Source organism: Onychostruthus taczanowskii, unplaced genomic scaffold (genome assembly GCF_017590055.1).
Source record: "Onychostruthus taczanowskii isolate IOZ18803 unplaced genomic scaffold, ASM1759005v1 scaffold38, whole genome shotgun sequence".
In the NCBI taxonomy this organism is placed as follows: Eukaryota; Metazoa; Chordata; class Aves; order Passeriformes; family Passeridae; genus Onychostruthus; species Onychostruthus taczanowskii.
In genome coordinates this window covers 6,996,590-7,019,736 of record NW_024501237.1, presented here as the reverse complement: position 1 = coordinate 7,019,736, position 23,147 = coordinate 6,996,590, and the positions used below count along the sequence as shown (strand labels likewise).

The 23,147-nt window shown below is 40.3% G+C and overlaps 1 protein-coding gene across 11 annotated transcripts in view; it reads left to right on the top strand.

Annotated features, from left to right (window-relative positions):
- Window positions 1-1,740: 1,740 nt before the first annotated feature.
- Window positions 1,741-23,147, top strand: part of GAB1 (GRB2 associated binding protein 1) — a 96,653-nt gene continuing 75,246 nt past the window's right edge. For 5 of the 11 annotated variants that reach the window (XM_041411969.1, XM_041411972.1, XM_041411968.1 and 2 more), the window contains exon 1: window positions 1,743-2,622. In XM_041411969.1, coding sequence (XP_041267903.1) covers window positions 2,551-2,622 — 72 coding nt within the window. In that variant the 5' untranslated portion in view covers window positions 1,743-2,550. Of the gene's footprint in view, window positions 2,623-23,147 lie in introns of all 11 variants that reach the window. The other 6 variants (XM_041411974.1, XM_041411973.1, XM_041411970.1 and 3 more) reach the window with 2 other exon arrangements.

Genomic DNA, 23,147 nt, shown 5'->3' with positions numbered 1-23,147 from the left:
AATCCACTTCCATGACTAGGAAAGGAACAGTCCGTGAGACAACATCTTAACATTTGGAAATTGTGCTTTGCTGTATTATGTTTTCTTCAGTTCCACAATGCAATAAAGACATTTTATGTCCAGTCTTGGGGCTTGTGACTAGGCTCAACAACTAAGTACGGTCTAAAAGGCAAGCTTTATTGTTTATTATTCATCACTATGACATTAACTCTTTTTCCCTAATGTATGTTTTATCATTACATGACAGGGATGAAACCCCCTCAAAAAACTGATAAACAAATACACAAAAGCTGGAGTCCAGGCTGACACTGGTTTCAGCGTGTTTTAGAACACAAATATAATGTTTTGAAATTTGACCTCAGGGACAATCTTGTGTGTCTGGACCAGATAACTTGTTTGGTTGCTGCTTCCATGGAGACTGCTTAAGCCAAAACAAGCTTTCTTTGATTGGCTCTCAAGGCATGGGTTAATTAATGGGATTCAAATGAACCATTGGATCACGTCACAATGCCCTAGTGCCAATGGCATTTTTAGTTAGTTCACACTGACTCCACATGTTCTAAACACTAAATCGTCTCCACGGTTCTAAAGGAAACTGGAAAATTTTGTGGTCTTATCTGGCACTTGGAAAATCTCAAATGTTAAGATTATTAAACAAAGGCATTAGTGGTTTAAACAAAAGAGTTGCACTGAAACCCAGCTTGAAATCTAAACCTAAGAGTACAATTTGAGTTCATGTTTACCAACCAAATCACATTTTATTGTTTCCACCAAGCCCTGCTGAGGAAGCTGAAATGGTGTGCAGAAATTCATGCAAGGATGGTTTGAATGCTCGGATTTGTGTGCTTTGAATATTGCTAAAGGCCAATGTTCACCTCATTTCTTATTTCAAATGCTTTTGGCAAAATATCTTTTTGACGATCTTTCTTGTAGTGCTTAATAATGCTTCATAATGTCATAATTATTGTAAAAAGATTCATATTGAAATTGATGCATAGATTTTAACACCTCAACCTTTCTCCTTTATTTTTTCCTGTTATTTCTTCAAATGCCCCTATATGCTACAACCACTGCTTTGTAACTTTTTAATACACTTATACCTAAATAAATGGTAGCATCGTTGGGCTCCCTCCAGCCAAGGCACACTAGAGGGACTGTTTCTCTGCAGTGGAAGATCACTGGGGCTAGACAAGACAGCAGCAATCCCATTTCAGAACCTGCCATTTAGTAATCTGAAAAAAATTTGTTTAAAAAAATTATAACTATTTTTGTTGAAAGTGTATTATTCTTTTTATTTATTTAAGAATATATTATTTACTAACCATATTTATTAATTTATTTGTTATTACTTATTTAACTCTTTTCTGACAGAGTGGAAGAGACAGAGAGCACCCACAGCAGAGATGGTGAACGACTTGGATAATAAATTTTTTTTTTCCTTTTTTTGCTACGGCAGTTTCACACTTGCTAAGAGGAATTTACTTAGGCCGCGCTATTTTTAATGCAGTTTTAATTGGGATTTTTAGGTTGGGTTTTGTTTGCTTGTTTTCTTGCTTGGGGTTTTGTTTGTTTATTTGTTTTCCTCGTAGGGACCGAGCCCGTCCCTCACCCCCGTCCCCTCCGCTCCGCTCCCGGCCGCGCCGCCGCAGTTCTCACCGGCCGCCGACTACAGCTCCCAGGATCCCTCTGGAAGCGCCGGCCGGCCGTCCCTCCCTGCCTACTTCCCTGCCACCCTGCGTCCAAGCCCTTGTTGTTTGAAAAGGCTCCGGCAGTCTCGGGGGGAGCCGCGGCACTGGGCGGGGCAGGCGGGGCCGGTCGGGGCGGCACCGCCGCTTGGCGCCGGGGGAAGGGGGGCTCGGGGGCGACACGGCGCCGTGAATTCCAGGTCAAAGCCTTCCCTCACTGACCGGCAGGGAGCGGACCCAGCCCCGGGCCACGGCCCCAGCCTCGGGGCTAGACCCCCGCCCCGCCACTCCCCGCGAAGGAGAAGGCGAGGAAGGGAAGGCAGGAGTGCTGCCGATCCCCTCCTCCCGGCGCAGTGGGAGGAGGAAGAAGGGAAAGGAGCCACTGGGGAGCCGCGGCGGCCGGCGCTGAGCTTGGAGAGGCGGGCGGGAGGGAGTCCCCCGCCGCCCTGCCCAGCGGGAGGGTCCCGGCGAAGCGGAGGAGGCGCCACCGGCGCGGGGCGGTGGCTGGATCCTGAATCCCGCCCCGGGACGCCGAAGTTGCGGCGGGGTGGCGGCCGCCCCTGTGGTCTCTCTCCATGTCCGTGTAACTCGGCGGCGGCGAGGAGGAGCAGGAGGAGGAGGCAGGAGGAACCCTCCCGCCTCAGCCTCGCTCGCCGCCCCGCTCCGCTCCGGTCGGCTGTTGTGCGAGAGAGACAGACAGACACATACACCCTGCGCCCCGTCCCGCCCCTAATCCCGCAGCCCCGGGAGGCCGGGCCGGGCGCGGTGCTGCCGCCGCCGCCGATCGCGGCTCCCTGTGTCCGCTGCCTGAGGAAGAGAAGGAGCAGGAGGCGGAGGGAGCGCCCCGGCGGGCAGCGGCGCAGCCATGAGCGGCGGGGAGGTGGTCTGCTCGGGCTGGCTCCGAAAGTCCCCGCCGGAGAAGAAGTTGAAACGCTACGTGAGTGCCCTCTCCCACTCGCGGGCCGCGCTCCCCCTAACTCCCTCCCTTCCTCCCTGTCCCACTTCTCTCCCGCCGGAGCCCTGCGCTCGCCTCCCGCTCCCGTCGGCCCGGCCCGGCCCGGCCTCCCCGCGCGATCCCTCCCGGCCGGGCCCGGGCGAGCCGCCCTCCCGGCCGCCTCCCCGTTCCAGCCGAGAATTCTGCACGCCACGTCCTTGCCGCTTCCCCAGCGTTTATTTTCCCATATCTTCAATTCCTCTTTTTTTGTTTTTTGTGGTTTTTTTTTGTTTTTGTTTTTGTTTTTTTTTTTCTTTTCTTTTCCTTCTTAAAAAAGGGGCGCTGAGCGGTCAGATGTTTCAGCCCAGCTTTTATTGCCTTTCCAAGGGAGGGGGCGGAGTTTTCCCCTCTTCCCTCTGGGTCCGGGCTCGGTATATATGTATTTTTAAACGTAAACACTTGCTGTCCCGGGGCTGGTGCCCGATCCCAAGGAGGGCGGAGGCTGCCCCGGTTCCGCGCCGCTCCCGGCGGGATTGCACTCGGGGCTGGTGGCCCGGAGACGGCGGGAGCCGGGGATGCCCCGGGAGCGCTCCCGCTGGGGCGGGGGTAACTCTACTCTTGCTCTCCGCACCGGGAAAAAAAGAGGAGGGAGTTGTGAGAGAAGCGCCTGTGTCTTTCCCGAAGTTGTTCCCGCTGTTGCTCAGTAGTGGCTGCGCTCGCAGGGGCTGCGGCAGAGCGGACACCGCGCTGCTGGCAAGAAAATGGAGCGCGTTTGCTGAGCGGGCAGATTCCATGACAGGGCACAGCGGAGCTGCGGGGCCGCCGGGGAGGCTGTCAGGTCACGTAGGAGGGATGGGTGATGCCAGGAGTCATCGCTGCTGGCTGAGCCCTTTCCCATTGGCACCCGGCTTGTGTCGTGGCATCTGTGTAATTGGGACAAAATGTTGGGCCTTTTTTTTTTTTTTCCTCTTTTCTTTCTTCTTCATTTTTCCCCCCAGTGTTCTCCTTTTTAAAGCAGATTATTTCAGATTTATCAGAAATTTTATTTCAGATTTATTACTTCAGATTTATTTGAGAATCTGTCAATACAGATCTTAATGTGACCATGTTATTTTTGTCTGTTAGCGATTAGCAGTCTCTTCTTGAAAAACTGTTCTGGGCTTTTTTTTTAATGCCAGGAAATTTATGAAATGAGTCTCTATTTAAATTAAAAGCCAGTATTTGGGATAGCCTGTTCTCTGGTTCTCAATGTTAAAAATCCTCTTTGTGTGAAGGAAAGAGAACATCCGATGGGTCATAGCAGGGTTCTGCTTCCCTCCTAAATTTGACGTGGACTGTATTCTTGGCCAATTCTCCATGTTTGTGTGTGTGTATTCACAGGATACCTCTTTACCAGTGTGGAGGAATTAAGAGCAGTATTCATATTTCTAAAGACATTTAATAAATTTTCTGCTCAAACTCTTAAATCCTGTGAAGGGTGCAGTCTGTAAATGGACAGAGTTTGCCCTCCTAAATCAATCTCATTAATCAGTCGCTTAATATGCCAACTTTTTTTTCCATGTAGCTGCCCCTTCAGTGTATTTATAGCTCCATTTCCATACTGGAATTGCACAAGAACCTTTGAGGGGAAAACCCTGACTACAGCACTGGTCAAGTGGTTTTCTGTCCTAAAGAGGTAATGCCTTAATTTTCACTTGAAAGGGGGATCTGCTTTTTGAGTAGGCAGAGTATCAGGATGATAATATGGCAAGCTTATGTTAGCGTGATTTGGCTGAACATCACCATGCATTGTAGGCCATAAGGTTGTAAATTTAAATCCTACATGTTATTTTTGACTTTTTTCTGCTTGTATAAAAGAAAGGTACCGCTTAAAGAAGGGCTTAAAGTAAAATTCCTCCTGTTTGTATTTAGTGCCTGACCTGTAGCAGGCTGAAGGCTGACACTCCCTTCAAAGACCTAAAAGTGACCTTGACATTATGGTCACCGTCTTCAAGCAAACAAGAAGTTGATGTACTTAAGAGAATGAACTTTAGCTGAGTGCCCTGGCTGGAGAGTTGGCTTGTGTTCCCTGTAATTCTATGCTTAAGTGAAGGCACAGCAGAGAACTACCTTTTCCAAAGCCATGTTTTATGGTGGTGGTATTTCAAGGGTATTTTCATCACTAGATGAAAAGCTGGGAAAGTGATTCCAATAGGAAACAGTTTTTCTGCAACACATACTTTTCACAGGTATATATGAAAAATTGGAACTTCATGCTCTATTAGGTTTTGCATGCAAGTGTTGGGGCAAACCCAGGTTACCATCTGGGAATGAAGATAAAAAGTCTGATATTGCTGTCAAATATGGTTTAGTTCTTAGGGTGAAAAGGAGCACTTTGAAGCTAGTACACAGACATATGTTTCACAGGGACTTTAATTTTTAGTTTGAAACTGTTGGATGTGGTATTAAAGTTAGCTTATACTCATTTTGAGGCTAAAAAAAGTAAAAACCCTCCAACCAACCCTGTCCTGCAGGTGGAATAATCAGATTTCCTTGACTGTATGCCTTAATGTCATGAATGTTTATTTCCCCTCTTAGGAGTTCTGTTCTCATGCTTTGTTCATGTGGTTTTGGTATGGAATTAATGTTCTGACAGCTATTGGCACCTGCTGTGAGTTCCCTGGAGCTGCTGTTCAGAGCCGTTTGTTTGAGGGAATTGACTGGTTGTTTCCAGCAGCAGATCTCTGAAGAAAGTACTGGTAACTTTTGGTGCTGGTGGGTGGTCAAGATGTGTATTTAGCAGAGGAGAAGGAAAAGAGAGTTGGGGCTAAATCCTGCACAGCTCTTCACAGCCTGTGTTCTGGTTTCACGAGGACATGAAAGAACTTGTTTGTGCAGAGAGATGTAGGACTGCTAAATTTCACAGCTTCTGCTATTTTCTTGTATGTTTTTCTTTATTCCCTTCTTCCATTGCCTTAAAATTTGCAAGTGTTTATGTGCTCACTTTAACTTGCTATGATTTTTATGTTCTCTTATTTTTAAAAAATGTAGTTGGAAAGCCCCTTTCTGTCCATCTGTCCTTTAAAATGTGATAGTAAACCTTGGCTTCGTGGTTTTCTGCTACGTTGCAGTTCTGTTGTGCACGTGCCAGTTAAAATAGCTAATGCTTTGTGGTGGCAGCACAGAGGTTTTTCACTGCCATTATGCTAGGAAACCACCAGATATTTAAACACAGCTGTCCTTGGTAAAGCAAGAAAGAAAAGCTTGAGGGAATAGGACTAAGTCTTAAATTCTCTCCTAGAACGACTACACTTTTGTCTGGGGTAGGCTAGTGCTCAGTAGGACACCTGGATGTGCTCTAAATCAGAATCTTAGCATTGATGGTTGGTTTATGGAACCAGTTTGTAGAAAGTCTAATGATGTAATATAATTCCCAGTATTCTGAGGGAATCTCACCAGTGCATATAAATATCTCAAAGACTGGTGCCAAGAGGTTGATGCCAGACACTTGTCAGTGATTCTCAGTGATAGGATGAGGAGCAATGGCCATAAACTAAAAACACAAGAAGTTTCACCTCAACATGAGGAAGAACTTCTTTACATTGAGGGTGGCAGAGCACTGGAACAGGCTGCCTATGGAGGTCATGGACTCTCCCTCTCTGGAGACATTCTGGACCCTGGCCGTGTTCCTGTGTCACCTGCTCCAGGTGACCCTGCCTTAACAGAAGTTTGGGCTGGATGATTTCCAGAGGTCCTTTCCAATCCTAACTGTTCTGTCGTTCTAATATGTCCTACTTACAAATACATTTTATTGGACAAAAGGTAAAACTCCATAAAAAATACTCTGTGTAGACTAAACACTTTGGGATAAATTTGTTCAGATTTTTCTGTATCTAATAGACTTCCCCATTCTTTTTATAATTCATAAGATGATTTTTGAAAGTAAGTTAAGAAACCTTAATTTTGATGTAAGTATGGCTAAAAATCCTGTGGTTATTTGACTATTCCTATTGATAGTTCATTTAGTTATTTTGAAGCAAGGAGTTTAAAAATGAGAAATGGGCTTGATCTCCCTAGGATGTAAGGTGCACTGATATGATTCAGGCATGGCTACAGGTAACATCCTCTTACTTTCTAATCTTTTCAGTTATAGAAAGTGACTAAAAAAGGGCGAGATTATTAAGCTAGTTATTGATGTTTAAACTAAAGGCTCAGACAGCATAGGTACAGAAGTGGAATATTTTGCTGGTTTTTTGTATGGCAGTTGCTCTTTGGCACTAGTCACATAGGTGCATCTTCTGTCTTCAGTAATACTTAAATGTGCTAAGATATGTAAGGGTTTTAAGAAATGTTATATTCAGCAGAATAGTTTTAATTTGGTAAAAGCTTCAGTGCATGACCAAAGCCCTTTTTCTGGAAGACACCTGTTTGTGTTAAGCTTTTTTTTGTGATCTTTCGTCACTGTAGTGAGGAAATTTAAGAAGCTGGTTGGTTTACAGGAAACAGCCAAGCCAAACTAAGATGAGCTTGTCTGACATCATTCAGTGTGGTCTCCATGGAACAGGGTCAAGTTAAGTTAACTCAAGACAGATGAGTATTGTCAAGAAACATTATGTGACATCTTTTTGTATTTTGAACTTGATTGTGCTTGTGCTACTCAAGAAGTTGCTGAAGACCTCACAGGGATTGGTGTTCAGGCAGGAAACTTCCTTCTGGAAGGAAGTCTGACCCTCCCCTTCTGCTTGGCACTGGTCAGAAAACAGCAGTTTCACTTTTGATCCTTTCAAACATGGGTCAGTAAACTCTAAATGATGAAGGCATGACTAAACACAGTGTTTTTGTGGATTGTAGGAGGAAGTTGCTTTGTTTTGTGTGCCTGCTGAAGATGCTGATATGATCTTGGGTATGACTTTAGGGCTGTAGCTACATCCTGAGCGAGCTGTTGGGGTGTAAGGCTCACTTGAGGAACATGGAACTCATCATACAAGTATTTGTCATCTTTGACAGGACATCAGCAGCTAGCGTTGACTTTGCTGCCAAAGCTGCAGCAATCTTAGTGACTGACCTGTGGTGCATGCTCTGAATTCACTCCCAGAGGATGGTTGCAGAGGGTAAGAGCAGTCACCAGCATATGAAACAGATTAAGAAGTCTAATGTGTGCATAATAAGATCATCTTCCACTAGCTATTTTAATTTTTATGTCGTTTACTATACTATTAATTTAAGCATTTCTGAGCTTGGGGGATGAGATGGTATCTGAACCACTTGAATGCATTTTTCCTTGGTGTAGATAGGAAAATTGGAGACCTAATTAACAGAAATAGTCCTGTTCCTCTTGAAGTGCAGGTGAACTACTGGATATATGAAATAAAAATTTTTCCCAACATCTGTGAAATAATAACTCCTAATTTTTATCTGTGAGATAATAACTCCTAACTCAGAACACAGTAGCTGAGAAATGAAGGAACAATCAAATTCTGACTTTTCGTGATATTGAAGATGGTTCTCAATTGAATGTATAGCAATTTATGGATACCTTTTCAGTATTGCTTCTGTATTTTGATAAGTCTGTTAATGGGATTTGGTGCAGCTAATCACAGGGGATTACAGTTCAATGAGAAAGTAGCAGGGAGAGGAAGTGGGAAAACAAATCAGTGTCTGCTACTTTCATTTTATGATGCTGCATAGGGGCTGCTCCTCCATGTGTGCACAGAGTCTTGCAGCACTGAGATTAGGTATAAGTAACATATGTACTAAGCAGAGGAAATAATGAAATAAAATGATTTTAATTTCCAGTTATGCACAGATGAGCTTGATTTGCATGCCTTTAAGTCAATCATCAGCCCAGAGCAGCTGTGTGAAATGTCAGTTGGATAAATTGAGAAAATAATGTTTTATTGGACAGTTTAGCTTAAAAAAGTATAGACCTTGACTGTCAAAATGAGCATCAATTCTGGAAACCTTTGTTAGAGCAGGTAACTCTTTCAGCTGAGAGGTAATTCTTGGTATTCAACAGTCCAAGGGAGAGAAGAAGGTGACAAACAGAATTGTTTCTAATGTCCTTTTCTCTCCCTCTTTAAGTTTTAAAAATGTTGGAATAATGGTCAGTTCTGAGGTATGTTTTTTTTTGTCTTTTTTGACATAACTTTTGGATCACATTATTAGAATCAAATTCACTCTTCTACAGACATTTACAAAACATTTACTCCCCATTAAAGTTTACTGATGCCTTCGATAGAATTGTTGGCAAAAAAGTGAAAGAAACATCGGTTATTAAAAACATAGTAAATTTAAGGAAGAGGATAAACCTGTAGGTTGTAGATGACTCAGGTATCTTATACTTCTTTAGTCATTCTTTCATCTTTTCCTAGTCTAAAAGTAGATGTCACTGAACTGTATTGGTGGAAATATTTTCCTAAATCAAGAAGGGGAGTACAAATGATGAGGTGCAAGTTTTGTTTTGACATAGAGCTAAGATTCACCTCATTTTTTCATTCCCACTTTTCCAGTGTTGCAGTGACAGACTTCTTGAGACCTTTTCAAAATTACCTTAATGTTTTCTGTGCTTCAGTGAGTAATCATTTTATTGCCAATAGACGCAAGTTCTACTGTTGCAATTTCATTGCAGTATTTCATTAGGAGGGACAGACCTTATGTCTTGCAAATTACTTGAGCAAGAAAGATCACACAGAAAGGGATAATCTTGTCAAGGCAGGTAAGTGTTGTGTACAGATGAATATTGTAGTACAGTATAATTTGCTGCTGTTTTAGGGACTCTAATGTGAATACAGCTCCTTATATGAACCAACAAATAGCTCTAAAGGAGTACCAGGTATTTCTTTCATTTTTCCTTTCTTTTTCTTTTTTTTTTTGGAAGGATGGAGGGAGGATTCTGCCATCTCCCAAATGCAATAATATACTATTTATTTTCAATTCCCTCTTTATCAATTCTTGATTAGGTTTTTATATTGGTTCTTGTATGAATTCTCTTGCTCATTTGCTTTAGGAATAGTTGCACAAATAATGTTAGCTTTGTAAGTATTATTCATTGCAATGTGCTAGTTGTATTTTTGAACCTTTTTTTTTTTTTTTTTTTTTTTTTTAAGAAAAGCACCCCTGGCTTCCAATAAAAGGTTATGTAGTATGTTTTTTGTACTTGTGTTTGCTACTAGCTGTTGACAAAGGTTTTGTTTCTCATTAAGAACTTTTGAAGCTTTTTCAAACATGCCACAGTGCTTTTAGTTGTAAAAAGTGCTCTTATGTTACCTAGTATATGACTGTCTCCTTAGCAGTATCCAGCGAGGAAATGTTTACAAGGTAACTTTCTGTGAGATGAAAGAGACTGAATTAGCTGTTGAACTCTCTAACCATCTTTTTCTTGTTGTGTTTTTGTTTTTCAACTGAGGAGAAGGAATATATCTAATTGCTTTTTGTGCCCAAAATTACAACTTTATGATTAAACTCCCTGAGGTTATGGTGACACACTTTTCTTCTTTTTTTTTCTTGGTAAATGGCTGTTATTTCGGGTAAATATAAAATGGGTATTTGTCGTTGTCTCTCTTGGTGGCACAGCAGCATGTAATTAAAAAGGTCAGGAAGCTATGTCCATAGCTTTATAAGGCTTGTGTATTATTAAATATAATATCTGTGCATAATACAAATAATTCTGTTTAAAAACATATCTGGAGAAAGAGGTGATACTTCAGCTAGGAAGCTGTGCCAAGATCCAGCCTCTCTCTTCAGACAGCCAGCCAAATCAAGAAGAGAATTAAATTAAAAGCTTTTGCTCCTTTTTATTTTGCACAGCAATATCTTGGCAGACTGATTTAAGAACAACTACGCTTTTTCAGGAGTTGTGCTTGTTCTGTTGTCTGAGAATTTCTAGGAAGCCAGAAAAAAGCTTTTACCTCTCTGTGTTTTTTAAAAGGAGGTAACTTTTGCCTTCTGCCACAGGTTGGCTAGCTCGGATGAGAAACCTTGATGGGGGAGTGCTGTGCAGGCCAGTGGCTGTACCTGGTGGCTGAGGATGATGGCCAGGCATTGGGATAACCTTGCCAGCAGGAGAAAAGCAACCTTGTCCCTTTGCCTGTTCCCCACACAAATTTTCCAGCCATCTCGCTAGTGATATGTGGGTTGTTCCGCTGCTTTGTAAGTGAAAACAATGCCGGGTAAACCCTTCATGGCAGTGGAGATAGTGGCTGTCGCAAAGTAAATCTGCTTCCCCACCCACTTCTCAGCATAGCCAGCCTTGGGGCAGGGTGATGGCAGATGTGCTCTCTCCTTCCTCCTGGGTAAGCATGTCTCCACCCCGGGAGGAATGCAATCGGTTTCAGTGGAGCAGGCCAGCATGCTCCTGTCTCTGGGGCTACAGCCACCACCTGGCTCTTCAGTATTTCTGCCTCAAAGGAAAAGGGGGAAAAAGAAAAAAACCCACAAAATTAGACCGGTTTATTCTTCTATGTTGTCTGGGGTTTGGGATTTAAAAGCAAAACAAACCCTCTGTAGGTGTTTATTTCTGACAGTAGGAGTTCATTCTTGGGTATGGAATAAGAATACAGGAAGCTCTTCAAACACAGTTCAAATAGATCTTTGATGCAATCAACACTGAAGAATTACAGTGCTTTTGGTAAGGTTATTAAAAGGGTTAACACACAAATGTTATCAGATGAAAAATGAATTTTGAGTCTCAAAATGGCATGCTACCCATTTCTAAAAAAAAAAAAAAAGGCAGTTCTGAATGTTATCGTGTCAGTTTGTCACTTTCCCTTTGTATGAAGAATAACTGCACTGAGTCACGTAATGTGTTAGACAAATGTTCCCATTCACACTTAATGCATGTTTCTGTTACAGTTTTCTGATGCTTGTGTTTCCATATAGATTCTTAAACAGGATCAGATGTAGTGGAAAAGCTTCCCCTGGTTTTGGGATGGTGCAGGGAGAATTGCTGCTTTATAAGGAAAGCTTTTGAAACCAGTCATAAGTCCATATACAGAATTTAACAAACACTTATGATTTTTAAAAATGCATATACATATCTGTGATCCTTAAAAATAGAGTAAAATACTGACAGCAAGTGTGCCCCTTTGCAGCAAACACTGAAAAGTAAGGAATTTATTACGAAAGAGATGGTGGGGATAATTTATTTGATGCTTCTAATGGTTGTTATAAGGATTGGTATGTGTTTATTTCATCAATAAGCAACCAAGAAAGAGGATGTCAGAGTAACGTGTGAACTTGATGTGAATTGACAATTTGTCCTTGCATTGTTTAATTAAAGAAAAAAAAAGAGGGGGCAGGGAGAAAGGGAGGAGTGTTTAGAGAGTAGTTTGAAACAGAAGAGGCTGGTGTTTTCTAGAGCAAGCGAGGCTGTGGAATGCTCTGCCATGTGATATCCACACTGGGAATGCAGGAGATTCTGGGGAGGCTTGGAGAAAATCCCCCATCTGTAAAACATGAATACTTGGAGGTCTAGGCTGTGATAAGAGGAAACTTCTAAAATGTCATGTTGTAATTGGTTCCTTTGGTTCACTTGTGTGACCCAGTCTTTTCTTCTGCTGATGTGCGGGAAGAGTCAGAGGTAGGCTGTGAGTGTGATGCCATCTGGCAGTTCTGCTTTCCTAGAAAATAGTGATCTATATGAACTTAATTTGAGATTTAAACCACAAACTGACAAAAACTTATTGTTTTTGAATCTATTACTTGTTACATAATTCTGTGATTTCTTTTGGTGCTCTTCATTAAAGAAATGTTTTTTATTTCAATTATGTGTTACACTGGGTGATGTTCTCATGGTGGCATTAGACAAACTTGATGTTTACAAAATCCTTCCCTGTTGGTAAGGGAGATAATATTAGTTAGTGCAAGAGTAGGGATGTCAGTAAGTGTATCTTCCTGAATCTTGCATGTCCTGGTGCAATTCCATTCACTGTTTGTATGCAATTATTGCTGAAATTATTAGCATCATGCTGTGTGAGCAAGTTTTGCAGTCTAATGGCTTGTTACTCAGTGTGAAATAATGCCCTCAAAGCTGAGGTCATGTCACGCTCTTAGTTATGACGTATCTAATGCAGTTGTCTGTGTGCACAAATGAAGGAAAATTGCATAAGCTTCTCAGCACTGTGAGAGATAACTAAAATGACTCTTCACTACCAAAGGCCTGTTAGCAGAAAGGACACACTGGTATTCATTTGGGAGTCAGTCATTACTAAAATAAAGCCTGTTTTTTCTTTTCTAGGGTTTTGGCATGGAGAAAGGAGAAACGGAGCAGGGGAAAGATCAAAACTGAGGAGTAGCATACAAGTGACTCATTAGTGTAAACTGGGAAATTTAACCCTGGTTTCGTCCCAGGGTAATTTTGTTCTAGGACAAGTAACTACAGAGTTTTCTGCTATGGTGTGTACTTCAGTGCTAAGTTAATTTACAGTCCTTTGAATTTTTCCTTGATCTGATGGCTCTGTTGGTCTGTGAATCTCTGTAGCTCTGGGGGGGAAAAAAAAAAGAGCAGGAATTTATTGTCTGATTTAGAAAGAGAATGACAGGAGGATCTTTACTGATAATATAATGGAGGCACCACTATCATTATATAAATTTGAGAGTATTCTTTGGTGGGGTTTTCTTACAGTATAGCCATAACTTACTGTGATATAAATCTGCTTGTTTGCTGTTTTCGCCTTGAAATGGGCATGTTAATAATGCAGATTGTACTGCAGTTTAAGAAACTTTAAACTTCTGCTGGGATCTAACAAACTGTGGATGGGAGGTGCAAAGTCATAAGCAGCACTGCCACTGCTGAGATTGCTTCCAACAACTGCAGGGAATGCAATGCTATTCCCATTGGGGTGCCTGTCCTGCCTTCTGCTTACGGGAAAAGGCTTTCCTGTCAGTCTCTACAACCAGCATCAGACAGCTGGAGTGTGTTCCTAACTCCTTTAGCTGACTGGAGAATGAGCTCTTTGATCCTTTGCTTCAGGTAGTTGTTGTTTAAAGGGAGGGCTAATGGAATGCTCTTCTGAAATCTCAGTCTGCTTAAATAAAATAAGGAATAAGGAAGACTGTGATCATTCCTTTCCAACTGAGAGACTGAGGTGGACAGATGTTTCTTACTCAGTGCTGAGGAGGAAAGTCCCTGGTTAGGGACTCTAGAAGGAGGGTTAAAAGGTGAAGGAATCCTATGGGGGCTTCCTGCTGCAATGATGGATTCAGCCGTGCACAAGTGGGATCGAAGATGCAAAATTTGTCTCTTCATCTTTTCCTTCTCCTCCTCCTCCTTTCTCTCATTGCAACTATTTTGTGTTTATTTTTCTACTTTTAAATTACATAATTTAGTCCTTCCTGTCACTTCCTAATATCTGAATCATAGGTAGCTCTTCCTGCCTGCAGTAAACAAACGTTTTCTTCCTGGCACCTTTCCAAATGTTAAGACTGTGTTTATGAAGGTCGGGGGGGTCCCTCTGGCAGTGTGCTTGGGAAGCTAATTCAGTTGTGTACAGGTTGGGTAAGCTGCTTACTGCATGCTTCTGTGCCCAGCTGATTTCCTTGTCTTTCCAATCTTCCAAACTGCTGGGGTTGCTGGGCTAATCAGGGCCAAGCAGGTGAATGGTAACAGATGACAAAAGCAGAGCATAAACTGTGGGCTATGAGTTTCTGCAGTTAATAACAGTAGTAAGCAGATTGCCTCAAGTCTTGCTGCTCTTGGTGGTGCCTCTTGGCTCTCTCACACCTTGCATATAGGTACAGTGCTGAAGTACATATTATGGGTCATCTATCTAGTCACTTGGAAGAAACTGCTTGGTCTAACACTCAGGCTTTGCTTATTTTTTTGATTCCTTCACTGCAAGGCAAGAATATAACAAAGGATACTTTGGAGCATGTGTCAGCCTCCATCAGCCTGCTGTATATCTTAGACCACATTTGTAAAAGCTGCAAAATAGAAGTGTGTCATCCTCATTTTTCATGTTATTACTCCTCTTTCTTAGCTTTGAAAATCCTTTATTTTATTTTTGAATTGACTGTGACTCCAGAATGATACAGAGAAGACGCAGCTAACACCCCTGGAGGCTTCCCACCTCTCCTGTTGCATTTGCACGCTTTTTACTGGTTACTGTCGTTTGTGAAGAAAATTCATCTTGAGTCATCATAGACCAGCCTCATAATGTGTTGAACACTACAGCTCCTGCACTGCATGTGGAACTATTAAATGGAATTTGTTCGGTAAATGGAGACAGCAGGGGAAAAACCCAGTCTTTTGTTTGGCGGCTTTGCACTTGTACCTTCCTGCTCATCTGTTCCTCCTCACTTCCCTCTCTGGTTCTTACTACTAAGATGGAAGAAGGAGAGACTAAGTTAAATATGTTTAGGATAGATTAGATGAGGAAAGAACACCCTGAATATTAGGCTGGCTTAATTGTGCTTTCTTGTAAAAGATAAAAAGTTTGCCTTTTTCTTAAGCTACAACTTACCTTGACTTTTCTGACGATGGTGTTTATAGCATGGGAAGCATGCTATACAGATGATCTAAAAAAGCTACCAAAACCATTTTGCAGGTTGTAGCAGTAAGACAAAGGAACAGAATGTTACTCTAGTCTAGTTTAGTACCAGTTTCAGAAAAGACAATTGAAAGAAAAGAACCCTGCTATTACATGCCATAGGAATGCCTCATGTTCTAGTTTGTTCTGGCTGAGGCTGCATATGCACAGGGACATAGGGCTTTCCCTTGTGCCATTTTTTCTCATCCAGTCAGTAAATGAATTAATGAAGTTCCTCAGAAAGATAAGTTTGAGAGACTTCAAATCTGAGAGCTTGTTTTAGTTGTGGTTGGGTTGGATACCCTTTTTGCCATCATTGCCTGCTTGCAGTGTTTGCCTATGTATAGTGAAAGAATTTACATTTTATTTTGCAGTAGTGGGAGGAGTTACATTTTCCTATGGTTGAGGTTGAAATGAGTTTGCTGTATGTGGAGTATAAAAGTAATTTTCTTGGGGGTGCAATTTGGGTAATGTACCATTGTACATACTAGGGAATTTGAAAGAAAGCATTGTGATAGAAGACAGCACCCTCTTAATAGTATTTTCCATTCTAAAATCATGGCAACCTCTTTCATAATAAAACTGTACCATGTGGAAACAATTACATGAAAATATTTTTATCTGTTTGCTACATGCATTTTGGAAATCTTGAAACTTAACAGTACGTATTCAAAAAAAATGCCATGTTAAATAATGTAGAAAAAACTTATGTGTCCTTTCAATGCCATGTGGTGAAAGTTTTGCTGAATTGGAAACAAAAATGTAAGGGCTGGGTCCTGTAATTATAGTATTATAGTCCCTGTCTGCTATTGTCTTTTAAGCTTGTAATATAAAGTGTTTTGGTTAAAATGAAGACAACACTTACCAAAGTACAATGAAACCCAATTTTGCAGTCATTTGCATTACTTTGTCTTGTAATGTTCCACAGTGCTATTTTATCAGTTCTTGTCAGTAAACATCACAGTGGTGTCCAAATCTTTCCATTGGAATTTGAGGTTACAAAATTATACTCTTGCATTGAATTTCAGTGATTGCATTATTGTAATTCATCTGAAGTGATGACAATCTTGCCTTCTCAAAGATTGTTGGGCTTTTTGTCTCTTTAAGAAGACATAAGTGGTATTAAAGTGAAATCAGATGGGGTGTTGTATGATTTTTAGCAACTTGTTAAGCAGCGCTTCTGAGCTGCTTGTGAAATTTCAGTGAGTCTTATTGTAAAGTGCAAGTATTTCTCTATGCAATTGAACTATGCAGCCTTAAGTTGCTATTAAACACCTATATAGTAATATGAAAAAAATCATGCTAAGCTTTATGCCAAAACTTGTGACTGTGGACAGGTGTAAGCCAAGAAAATGGTTGTGGCTATAGTAGAAAACATGCTTTCCCATGAAATAAAATCCAAGGATGTAGTCACTGTAATTATGCAATAAATTATCATAAATGTGATGTCATAGTCTCTGCAACTTTCTGAAGGGGTAGTCTGATTTTGAAATCAACCAAGTAGTGAATAACAAGCCTCTGAATTGGCTGAGACAACAGCAGACAAGTCTGCATCATTTGAGGAAAGTAGTCATCTCCTTAGTGAATTAAACTATTTCAAAATAGAACATGTTGACTCAATGTGTTAATCTTGGCTTTTCATAAAGAAATACAGCATCCAACACTGATTAATTATTTTTTTATAACAGATCCCTAAACTGCAGGCTACACAGTTAGCAAGTGACTGATTGGAAGAGAATTCATTGAGGCTATCAAATGTAACTCTTCTGAACTGCAGGTTTTCTCTGGTAGCATTCAAACATTCTTATTCACCTGTATAAAAAGATCCCAAGATGCAGATGGGTTTGCAGGACTGAGCTTTTGATTTACGAGGAGAATTTCACAAGGATGAAATTACCCAAGGGTGTATTGTAAAGATTAGACAGAATCCAGCAAATCTTTAAGATTTCAGTGGCATAATTCAGAAAGTTTGTTTGGGATAATTATTGTATGTGATAACAAGGACATATTGCTTGAACTGTAGCTCTGTTAGTCCAGTGTTATTGTAAATTAAAAAAAAAAATGGGAGTCCTCCAAGTTTTTATGGGTCTTGGTTAAAAATTAAGTATTGCTAATGAAATTATTTGAAAGAACAAGTTGAGTGTGGTAAAACTTACCTCAATGTCCAAATAAGGATATATTCTAAATGTAATAAAGCCCAGTTTGTTTTTGAGTGATTACCAGAACCTCTTTATATATATTTATATATATATATTTATATATATCTATATTATATATAGATATATATATTTATAGTAATTAAAGCAGTTGAAACAGCTTAGGGATTTGTGATGTGCCAACAGAATAAATCTCTGTGCCTTCCTAGTAAGAAATAGGAGAATCTTCACAAAGCCTCCATTCCTGTGGTGTTCAGGTAAAAAGGCAGGTAAATAAATAAGGCTTGCGGTGTGCCCCGAAGGTTTTCCGTGAGGGGTCAGCTGGAGCAAAATTTGGAGCTGAAAGCCTTCCTAGAAGGTGAAGCCTTGGCTTTAGCCTAGCTCAGTCTTTCCTCAAGACTTTTGCAGATGCCTGCAGAAGCCTACAGGTGACCTTGTCCAAGCTGATACCCATTCATTCTATTTAATTTTTTCCCTTTTCATTTTTATTCACTTCAGAAGCAAGCAAAAACTCCTTGCTTGACCTCTTGTACCTAGCCTTGTGATATAATACCCTGCTACCCTTGTAACTTAATTAATGTCTTTCTTGAAAGGTAGTAGGCTTTTATTTTCTTTTTTTCCTTTTCCTTTTGGTCTTTCCTTTGAAGATCTGCAGCTTCTGTGTCAGCCTGTTAATCTTTGCTCTGCATTGCCATTGATCTGTCTATGGATGGCTCCTCATGCTCATTGTATGTAAACTTTGCATCAATGGCACACACTCACTCTCAGCTCCTAAATGCTGCCTTTTCTCAGACTTTTCTTCTGTAAACTACTACCACTAATGTTTTGCTACCAAATTAAGTGTATTTTCTGTTTCTTGGAAGTTGTCTTTGCAGCTGACATCTCTGTTCCTTTAACATACACCCAACATTTTCCTGACATTTATCTTCACCACTAGAATTGCCCATTTCAGGAACTTGTAGATGACCTTGCCCACATTCATTATTGCCTGGGCATGTTGGCATTTACCAGACAGAGCTCACAGTAGCTGGGTTTTTTTTGTTTTGTTTTGCTTTGGGGTTTTGTTTTGTTTGTTTGTTTGGTTTTTTTTTTTTTGTTTGGTGGGTTTGGTTTTGGTTGTTTGTTTGTTTTTGGTTGGGTGGTGGTTTTTTTGGGTTTTTTGGTTTTTTTTTGGTGTCAGTCCTCCCTGAGCCTCCTTTTCTCCAGGCTACAGAGCTCCAGCTCTTTCAGCTGCTCCTCATAGCACTTGTGCTCCAGACTCTTCCCCAACTCCATTGCTCTTCTCTGGACATGCTCCAGAATCAAAATGTCTTTCTTTTATTGTGGGGCCCAAACAGGATTTGAGGTGTGGCCTCACCAGTGCTGAGTACAGGGGGACAATCGCTGCCCTGGTCCTGCTGGCCACACCATTGCTGACCCAGGCCAGGATGCTGCTGACCTCCTTGGCCTCCTGGGCACAGCTGGATCGTGTTCAGCTGCTGTTGACCAGCACTCCCAGGTCCTGTTCCGCTGGGCCTTTTCCAGCCACTCTGCCCCAGCCTGTGTTGCTGCCTGGGGTTGTTGCAGCCCAAGAGCAGGACCCGGCACTTGGCCTTGTTGAACCTCACACCTTTGGCCTCGTCCTAGTCATCCAGCCCATCCAGATCCCTCTGCAGAGCCTTCCTGCCCTCCTGCAGATCAACATTCCCAACCAGTTTGGTATTGTCTGTGAACTTACTCAGGGTGCACTTGAACCCCTCATCCAGATCATTGATAAAGATATTAATCAGGGCTGGCCTATATATCTCTAAATGCCACAACTGGTTTTTGTTCATAGATTCATAAAATGCAGTCTTCTTGAAGGTTGTATTTAAAGCCATTCACAACTGCACTATGTCTCTATAGAAAGCTATATATTATTATATATAATATAATATATTATATATATATATAATATATATAATATATATTATATTATATATAATATAATATATATTATATATATTATATATATATATAATATATATAATATATATTATATTATATATAATATAATATATATTATATATATTATATATATATATAATATATATAATATATATTATATTATATATAATATAATATATATTATATATATTATATATATATATAATATATATAATATATATTATATTATATATAATATAATATATATTATATATAATACTGCTCTAGCAGATTTATCTCTGGTTTTGAACTCTGCACTAAGTTTGGGGTTGAGCAATAAAACTATTTTCTGAACTATTAGGACTAGAGGGTGTTTTCTGCATTCGCTTCTCAATCAGGATTGATTTCTCCTATTATGTGTACAAAGGATTTTTGAGGTTATTCTATTCACTTGTGCATTTTTGTGAAGTGCTCTTATGTCTATACTGAGGGAAGGAACTACATAAAATTTTTCAGAAGACTTCATGGTAGAACACATCTCTTTCTCTGCTTAGAAAGCATGTAGCAGACTTTACATATAATTGCTCTTTTTTTAGTCTAATCTGGGCAGATTTAGAGATTCCTTTGTAGTTTGGACTTTGCCCATATGGAAATCCATGAAGGCCAAAATGGATTGAATTTGTGCATAGACAGAATTGACAGAATAGAGACTGGTGAGCATGGGAATTATCTCTGCTTTTTGGGAGTGCTGCCAAGATAAGCTGCTGTCCTCTGTATCAGCTGTAGTTTCTTTGTGGTCATCCTTCAGTAAAGCTCCAAATAGAGTGTGTTTTTCAAATTCCACTGAGATATAAAAGCAAACATAAATATGAAAGCTGACCCCTAAAGGAATGCAATTTTAACTATAAAACCAAATTTTCTTTCGTTTGATGATCTCACTACTCTAATAATAAAATAATTTGGTTTTTTAAATTCTATTTTTAATGTAACAAAACCTGAAGGCAATGGAATTCACAACATGCATTCATTCTGTCATCTGGATGAGGCAAAAAGTTTTGGAGTCTTCAGGTGCTTTGACAGCATCAGTCATGTCTTCCCTGGACCGTGCCTCAATTGGTATTTTTCTCCCAAATCTGTGTCATGCAAGTCTGAAGTGATTTGGAGCTGGAAGATACATTTACAGTGGTGACATGGCCACTGGCGCTACTGCTTTCTATTTTCACAAGTCTTTGAGAAATTCTCTAAGAATGATGTGTGACAAAGCAGAATTAATTACTATGCACAGGAGATAAGCCCTGTATCCTATGTGCCACCCCTTCCAACTCAGAATATTCTGTGATTTGATGGTGTAATCCAAGCCTATTGCTGTCCAAGAGGAAATGGTGTGAGCCCCCTCACCAGGATCCTGCACAGATCCTGCACGTAGTGACACAGATCAAGGCACCGAGGGCTGCAGCTGGTTGAGCTAAAACTGACCAGACTGCGTGTTTTGAGTTTTGAAATGACTCTGATTGGGGGAAGAAGATAGAGTTGTCTGCATCTCGATGGGAAAGCAAATTGGAAGTGGTCCAGACCTGTTTGTGCACTCTCCAATTGTTCTGCTGCATCAATCAGTGCAAAGTATTCCTGAAAGGGGAGTCCAGGAGTAGGATGGAGAAGGTGATGGCTTGTTTTATTCTGATCTTGCTAACCAGCAGTGTACTTAATGGGAATAACTGGAAATGAAGAGGCTACTCAGGTGTAATTAGGTTTAACTAATGTAACCAATGTTTCAACTTGTTCTACTGCATGTTTGCTCTAAGGCTTGTTTACGTATTGTATAAGCCGAACTAGCCTGTCTTGTTGGGTGAGTGTGGTAAAGTCTGCAGAGCTACGTGAACCTACTGTAATATTTTACATAGAATTAACAAAATATGCCCCTCTGCTATGACACACTAATGGCACATAAAATCTCTGTGCTTTCCAGACACATCTCAGAATGATGATACCAATCTTTTGCAGATTGTGGGAAATCAGGCACACTCAAAAAATACCATGATACTAGCCTTTTGTATTAAAAAAATAAATCAAGGGACATGAGTTTCTGACAGAGGCAAATGGGAGTTGCAGTTTTTCTTATTGATGGTCTTCTGGATTGTTCTGAAATGTAGTGAAAATGTGTTGATGGACAGTTTGTATCAAGTGAGGCAACTTATTTTTCTTTTTTTAAAAACCCTTTCCCAAGCTCACTGCCTTATTGGTCTTGTGGTGACCTTTTGGAGCTAATCACAAGAATATTTTTGGTATTTTATATAATATAGCTACTGTGAGCAGCTTCTTCCACTGAGAAGATGTAGGGTAATAAGAATGTAGTAGTCATTGTGCATAACACTTCCAATGCTAAGGAAAATTTTATTTTCCTCTTGGACTAAACTTCATGAGTTAATATGAAGCGAAATCTAGGAAAGAATTTTTCAAGTGAGCCAGTTAATCAGAGCTACTGTAAATTGATCGCTATTGTGCTGAACAGAAAAACATTAAATTAGTCTGGTTGTGAGCCAAGTTCTGCAGTAATATATGTTTTACCAGGTTTGTTCATGAGAACTGCTTCAGCTATAGAATCAGGTCTGTTATAAAAATTTGGGGCTTTTCAAGAATTACTTTTTGAATCCCTTTTGAACATTAGTATGTAATACTCGTTTGTCTCCAAGAATCTGAGGTTTCTCAAAAGAGTTGATGTTTCCCTCAAGAGAGTTATTCAGAATAGTTATCTAGATGAATCGAAGTATCTAATTATAATCAATTGATTTAATGACCTTTGAATAAAAATGTTTTGATAAAATAGAAATATTTAATTATTTCTGTCACAGTAAAAAATAAAATATTTTAATTTTATATGAAAGCAATAACAAAATTTAATCAGAAAACTAAAAATACAGCTCCACTGAAGCAATATATGTTTCCAGATTTATTTTCTTCTACTCTTCCCACTCTCCCAAAAGGTTAGAAGGAAATGTACCTTGACAATTTTTAATTTTTCTGACTTTGCCTATTTTGAGAGCCTTCCTAATGTGCTTATCATAGTTTGCTTGTGATAGATTGTTCTGAGTTTCTTAGGATAACTTAAAGCGGAGATAGTGAGCCTATATTTGTGCATAGTTTACCATATGTCTTGCATCTCAATATTTCTGAGCAGTTATCTGACCTCCATGATCTGTGTTAGAGAAAGAAGGTTTGTGCGAAATGCTGGTTTTACAACTGGAGGGGCCCTGACCTGTAGTGATTTTTATCTGGAAATAATAGCTAGAAGGGAAGATGTTCCCTCATTTGAAACTTCTCAGTAGTTTGGCTTTTTGGTAGTTTAGTTGGTTTTTTTTTAATTTGAATTTTCAGTCCAATTATTTTGTGTGCCATGTAAGAAACTGCTGTTTTCAGAATATAGTGATGTTAGCCCAGTGTATGGGTACCACAGAGATGAAAATCTGGCTTTCCCTGGGATTCAGGGGTACTGGTGGAGCCAGCAAGGGGCAAGGAGCACTGTGAAGGTGTTAGACTTCACAATTCTGTATCACACTGTCTGACATTCCTGTGTGTTGGGAAACCTACAGGCAGAAGATCAGGCTTGAACTAAAAGAAATTGTGACTGGTAAATTTTAAACTTACTCTGGAGTAGAATAGGTCTATCTAGCAAACTGGAGATAGAAGAATTCCTTGCTGCTCTTATTGCTCTTATCACTTTAAACTGAGAGGATGCAGAGAAGAATTTAGTAATGTGGGCTGCATGCACTGTGGGTGATTGGAGGGCCTTGTATATTTACGTTTGACTTATTATAGTATAGTCATTCTTCTTCATCTTCTAAAATTAGCCAAGCACAGCACAATTATAATACTTTCATGCTTCGGGATTAGCCTTGCATTTCATTTGTTCATTGCCTCTTGTTTATGCTATGTCAGTTCAGGAAGAAAATGGTAAACTGGAATAACT